This window comes from Morus notabilis, unplaced genomic scaffold (genome assembly GCF_000414095.1).
Source record: "Morus notabilis unplaced genomic scaffold, ASM41409v2 Scaffold1290, whole genome shotgun sequence".
Classification (NCBI taxonomy): domain Eukaryota; kingdom Viridiplantae; phylum Streptophyta; class Magnoliopsida; order Rosales; family Moraceae; genus Morus; species Morus notabilis.
This window is the reverse complement of record NW_010358721.1, coordinates 8,226-14,393: the sequence shown is the minus strand read 5'-3', so window position 1 is coordinate 14,393 and position 6,168 is coordinate 8,226. Positions and strand designations below refer to the sequence as shown.

Sequence of the window (6,168 nt, the reverse complement as noted above, 5' to 3'; positions counted from 1 at the left end):
TTTCCGCGTTCTATCATATCACAGGGACCACGTGTTTATATGTGTCTCTTTTGGAAGGAGCTTTTTCGATTGGCCGGTACCGAGCTCCGTATGAGCTCCGCTTACCATCCGTAAACTGATGGGCAAACGGAGGTAGTTAACCGGAGTTTGGAGGATTACTTGAGGTGTTTTTGTGGTACCAAACCATGTCAGTGGCCTAACTGGCTAGGGTGGGCTGAGTTTTGGTTTAACACTACTTTCCACAGTTTGGCTGGCATGACACCTTTTTGTGCCTTGTATGGTCGTGAGGCTCCTATTTTATTCTGTTGGGAGGACGGTAGTTCGGCGGTGGAGGCTGTTAATCATCAGTTGCGTGACCGAAATGACATCCCTCGGGAGTTGAAGTAGCATTTGACTACTACCCAGCAGCGAATGAAGGTGTATGCAGACAAGAAGCGTCGGGATGTTCATTTTGAGGTTGGTGATTGGGCTTTCCTGAAGCTCCAACCTTATCGGTTGTGGTCGTTGGCCCGTCGACGCAATGAAAAACTAAGTCCTCGCTTCTATGGTCCCTTCTTGGTGATGGAGCGAATTGGTGAGGTTGCCTATCGTCTGCAACTTCCGTCTTTTGCCGTGTTATTTTATTCTTAAAATGCTGTGTTATCTTTCCTCGACTATGTAGCTTTTAATTATTATACCTATTAGACAATTACTTGTGTTTCTTATTAATGTATTGCTTTTAGGGCTATGCTATAGATGTATCTGTTTATTAATCAAGTCATGTAATGAGTGTAAAAGTAGATATTACATATCTCCTTTTGGGACTTTGGATGCTTAAGTGTACTGACTAGTGCATAATATACAATGATTTAGAAGCAAATAGAGATGAAAACTACTTTGCTTGCCCGCTGGAGAGAGATTTTTATGCATGCTCGGACTTGTCCAAACGTAGTTCTGGGTCTCTAAGTTGAGTTCCTGCAATCAATACTCCAACAAGCTATATCCAAGTATTTTCATGAATAATGAACTGATGAACCCCAGAAGGTGAAACTTTGATTTTATATGTTAAGAAATATTCACGCCAAAGTTTTGGCCAACCCCAAACCAAAGTTTTAGTAAAGAGGGGGTTAAAACAGACGATACCCAACACGGTTACGGGCTCCGGTCTCTTCAAAGACGGATAGTTGGCCAACCATAGGTCTCTTTGAGACATCTAGCAGGTTCTCTACAACACTACGGAAAGAGTATTTTTCCCAATAAGGCTCATTTCTGTTTGTCACAACCAGGCTCGTTTGTCTCTCGGAATTGTATTTTTTACTCACTCAATAGTGAGTATATCTCTTTGGCCCTAGGATGTGTCCTTCCAAAAGCTACAAACTCATGAACTTCTCCATCTACTTCAATAAGACTACATCCTGGTTCCTTTTCTATCCTCTTCTCTTTCATGTTGATTCTTTGCTTAACAGCTTCATCGTAGTGACTGGAGCTCCCGTAAACATTTGACATAAGCACGTAAGCACTGCTCTCACTTGGGTCCAATTCAATTACACGTTCCAATGCACGTTGAGCCATCTCAATGTTTCCATGCTTCCTACAAGCTGAGAGCAGTGATCCCCAAATAATGGCATCCGGATTTATTGGCATACTCAAAATTAGTTTTTCTGCTTCTTCAAGATGTCCAGCTTTCCCTAAAACATCCACCATGCAACTATAGTGCCTTGTTGACGGTTCAATGTTATATTTCCCTCTCATTAAAGAGAAATAGTCTCTGGCTTTATCTACCATGCCAGAATGATTACAAGCCGTGAGGACAGCAAGAAAACTGACACCATCCGGTCGAAGATCAATCGAGGACTCGAGTCTTGAGAACAGTTCAAGTGCTTCTTCCTCACAACCGTTCATTGCCAGACCCATGACCATGGAGTTCCAACAAGAAAGCCCCAATTTCGGAGCTGTCTTGAACACACTAAGAGCTTTATTAACACTTCCACATTTGCAGTACATATCTATAATTGCTGTAACAACTATGACATTCAATTCAATACCATTTTTTGTTATGTACTCATGAATCCACTCTCCTTGCCGAATCGCTCCTAACCGCCCTGAAGCGTTCAACAAGCTTACCATCGTAAATTCGCTAGCCTTGATCCCCTCCCCTTGCATTTTTCCGAAAAGCTCCAACGCCTCCACACACTTACCATTCCTAACATACCCACTAATCATAGAATTCCAAGAAACAGAATTCCTCAATGGCATCCTATCAAACAACCTCCTAGACTCACCAACTTCACCACATTTCGAAAGCCCCATTATCATCGAATTCCACGCGACCAAATCCAATTCAGAACTTTCATCAAACAGTTGGCGTGCTTCACTCAAAAACCCGCAATTTATATACATATGTATAATGGTATTTCTCACAAAGCGATCACAATCAAGTCCCAACTTTATAACCCTCCCATGAAGCTGAGCTCCAAAACAGGCCAACCCAAGTTGAGCATAAGCCTTAAAAACAGAAGGGTAAGTCAATCTTTGAGGCTCAAGTGGTGAACCAACCAACATGTCAATGAAGAGAAAAATGGCAGTTTGAGGGGTCGAGCTTCGAGAGAAGCCTCTAATGATGGTGTTCCAAATGAAGAGATTTGGGTTTTGGATTTGAGAGAAAACCATGAGAGCGTAGTTGATGTTCCCGGCTGGGGAGGCACAGAAGGCGAGAAGACGGCTAGAGGCAATGGTGTGACTGATTAGGCCGGTTTTGATGAGATGGGCGTGGATCTTTCGGAGGTCTGACATGGTGGCGCATCGCTTTTCTAGCATTGAGAGGTGGGGTTGGTCCGAGATGAATTTGGCTATGGAGGTTGGTGAAGGTGAGGGAGTGAATGTTTGTGAGCAACAAAATGGTGTCATTTTTCCTCGTCCTTCTTTCTTTCTGTGTTTTCTATTTTTTTTCCCCTCAATCCTCTATTAGTCTATTTGAGAGCGAGAGAGAGAGAGAGAGCATCTAGCCAGGTGAGTCGTGAGAAACACTACAGGGATTAAGCAAAAGAGAATTTACTTTTTTAATTTACTTTTTTAACTATTACTTTTTTAACGATTAAATTTGCAGAGAAAGCAGTTTTATGTAACGTATTCAAAATTTTTAATACAGACTTATATAAATTTGACCGTTAAAAATTTATCACCAATTGAATCCTCCATAGAGTGAATTAACCAGGCCATAACCACTGAGTTTTGAATTTCCCAAGATGAATAACTGGGATCATCAACACTAGGTTTCGTAATCGTTCCATCCAGGTAACCAAACTTCCCTTTGCCACGGATTACTGGCTGGACCGAGCGAGACCATTGAAGGAAATTTTTGCCTGTTAATTTGTGTGTGGTGATTTGAAGAGATAAGTAATCAGAGTTATTTGCAGCGAGTACGATTGTAGAGGTTGATTGTGAGGTTTTACCCTCAGAACCATCACCTCTGCTCGAACCTGAATCGGCCATGGTAGCCATTGTCTTTCTCAACTCAGCAGTAGCTTTATCAACCTGGCTCTGATACCATAAAAGCTATTGAGAGGAAAAAAACAATAAAGAAACACTACCTCTGTATTTACTTAGAAAACGTTGATTAACAAGACTCCTACTCATTACATTATATACAAAGTAGAAACAATAGGAGAGAATAAACAGCTTAACTAATCTCCTAAAAAATAGGCTCCCTTTATGCTAACAGCTAGCCTAACACGCTAGGTCTCCTAAAACTTCTAACCACCTTTCTAACAAAATCACAGATTAAGTGAGGCTCGTGGAGATAAGGCAGTGGACAGAGAGATGTACCAAAGACTTGTTGGGAAACTCATCTATCTCGCACATACTAGGCCAGATATAACTTACTCCGTCAGTATTATCAATCAGTTTATGCATGATCCGAGGGAAGTTCACCTACAGACAGTCTACCGAGTGCTTCATTACTTAAAGGCACATCCGGGGAAGGGAATTTTATTCAAAAAGGGATCTGCAATTGATCAGCAGTTTACACAGATGCAGACTATGCAGGTTCTCCAGTCGATAGGCGATCAACTTCAGGCTATTGTACCTTTCTTGGAGGAAACTTGATATCCTGGAGAAGCAAGAAACATAGTGTGGTAGCAAGGTCAAGCGCCGAAGCAGAGTTCAGAGCTATGGCAGCAGGAGTATGTGAATTATTGTGAGTCAAAATTATCCTAGAGGACTTGAAGATTCAATGGAGCAAACTGATGAAGCTATACTGTGATAACAAATCAACTATAAGTATAGCCCACAACCCAGTGCAACATGACCAGATGAAACACATAGAGATAGACAGGTACTTTATTAAAGAGAAGCTGGACAGTGGACTGATTTGTACTCCATATGTCCCGACAGGACTTCAACTTGCAGATGTGATGACAAAGGGACTTTGTAACAACATGTTTCATAAGAATGTTAGCAAGCTGGGAATGGAATATATTCACCAGCTTGAGGGGGAGTGTAGGAAATCTCGGATGAGTAATCTTAAGAGATATTTCAAGAAAGTTAGTGGAGGAAATCAGGGTTAAAATCTGTCCTTAAAGTTTAAGGGAATTAGCTATAGACTTTCCGTGTTTAGTGTAACAGAAAATTGTATATATAGACTAGAATGAATTGTAAAGTGATATACAGAATTAATAAAATTTTCAGAATCTTTTTTCTTCATCTGTCAAAAGCAAGTCTTTCCCATGCACTTTTCTCTCCCTAGGCAGACCAATTTATAGCTTTAGCAACCAATCTATATTTGAATTACAATTTCACACTACAAGTTCCTAGTTTCAATTTAGTAGACATAGAAAAAACTAAAAAGATATTTGGAAAGTGAGCAATCAATATTACTAGCTTTCTCTTTAGAAATTCCCACTCTAATCACTTTCATTGCTATCCAAGCAGATAATCACTAGCTCCCAAATGGGTAAGCTTTGGAAACAACTATTTCAGGTAAATCAAAGCTCACAAGTTTAAAATTTCATGAATCCAAAGAAAAACATCAAACACCCACATTATTCCGTTGGTTGTAAATCAATAACTTTTCACATATAAATTAGGTCAACTAAGAACAGAGCAAGACATAACCTTAAAAATTCTTTTCAAGCCTAATCACAACGCTAACAAAGAACATTAACACAAGAACATAATCAAGCAAATAAATATACCTATGAATTGAATTGAAAATCAATTCATAACTCGCAAGTCACAAATTGTTTGTCTCTCTCCCCCTCTCATCATGATATACATAATGGCTTTGAAGATATAAGATATTAGCTAGAAAGTAAATTTTCTCAGAAAGATGGAAGCATCATGGCATTAAAAACCTTTCTATCTAGTGTTGACAAAAAAAAAAAAAGAGTAAGTATTCCAAACCACCCTCTACTAATGTAGGTGTCGCAAATGCATCAAAAACTCTACTAGTGTCTAGCAACCAAAATTGCGTTTGTTCTGCTGGTTGTCAGATTCCTATGTCTTTCTTTCCCCCCTTTTCCACTAACTTATTATACCTACCAATTATGCAGCCAAGAACACATTATTCACAAGAATAACATTAGTTTATATACATATATATATGTATGTATATATATATATATAAATAAAGAAAAAAAAATCACCATTTCATCACGGGAAGTTAGAAACTAAGCCAGCAGTATTTTTCTAATCAATTTGGTCATGGAAAAACAAAAGAAACGACAATCATATAAGCAAAGTGACAATCAAAGACCAATTTTGAACAGAAGAAGTCGGATAGATAGAATAATACCAGCAGTATCCCACAAACCCAGATTCACAGCTTGACCATCAACCATGATATTGGCACTGAAATTGTCAAAAACAGTGGGAACATGATCCTGTCAACAACATGACTTGTTCAATTGAACGTAGAACCCTAAATTGAATGCAATTCAATTCACTACATCGTTTCTTAATTTCCCCCCAAATTTCACCCCAAATTTCCCCCACTGACCTATAATTTCCCCAAATCTAGCCCTAAAAACCTTGAAAATGAAGAAGAATCAGAATTCTGAAAGAGAGAGATGGAGAGAGAGTTACCGACGAAGCTTCACTCGGCCGGCCGTCAGAGCTTCAATCGTCGTCGGAGATCAACCCTAGCAGAGAGAGAAGTGAAGGAGAGAGAGAGAGAGAGAGAGAGAGAGAGAG

General features: G+C 39.7%; 1 protein-coding gene and 1 long non-coding RNA gene across 2 annotated transcripts; both read right to left on the bottom strand.

Moving 5' to 3' along the window:
- Positions 1-891: 891 nt before the first annotated feature.
- Positions 892-2,919, bottom strand: LOC21384384 (pentatricopeptide repeat-containing protein At2g42920, chloroplastic). The gene has a single exon (XM_010093149.2). The coding sequence runs from the start codon at positions 2,884-2,886 to the stop codon at positions 1,294-1,296; it is 1,593 nt and encodes a 530-aa protein (XP_010091451.1). The 5' UTR covers positions 2,887-2,919; the 3' UTR covers positions 892-1,293.
- Positions 2,920-5,028: 2,109 nt separating this feature from the next.
- Positions 5,029-6,162, bottom strand: LOC112090633. The gene is made up of 3 exons (XR_002901738.1): positions 6,061-6,162; positions 5,771-5,858; positions 5,029-5,513 (listed from the first exon to the last, which is right to left on the bottom strand). It is a non-coding gene; the product is annotated as an uncharacterized LOC112090633 (long non-coding RNA).
- Between the last annotated feature and the right edge of the window lie 6 nt (positions 6,163-6,168).

Excerpts from the sequence above, each read along its gene's own strand:
- LOC21384384 (XM_010093149.2), bottom strand. The coding sequence starts at position 2,886 with ATGACACCATTTTGTTGCTCACAAACATTCACTCCCTCACCTTCACCA.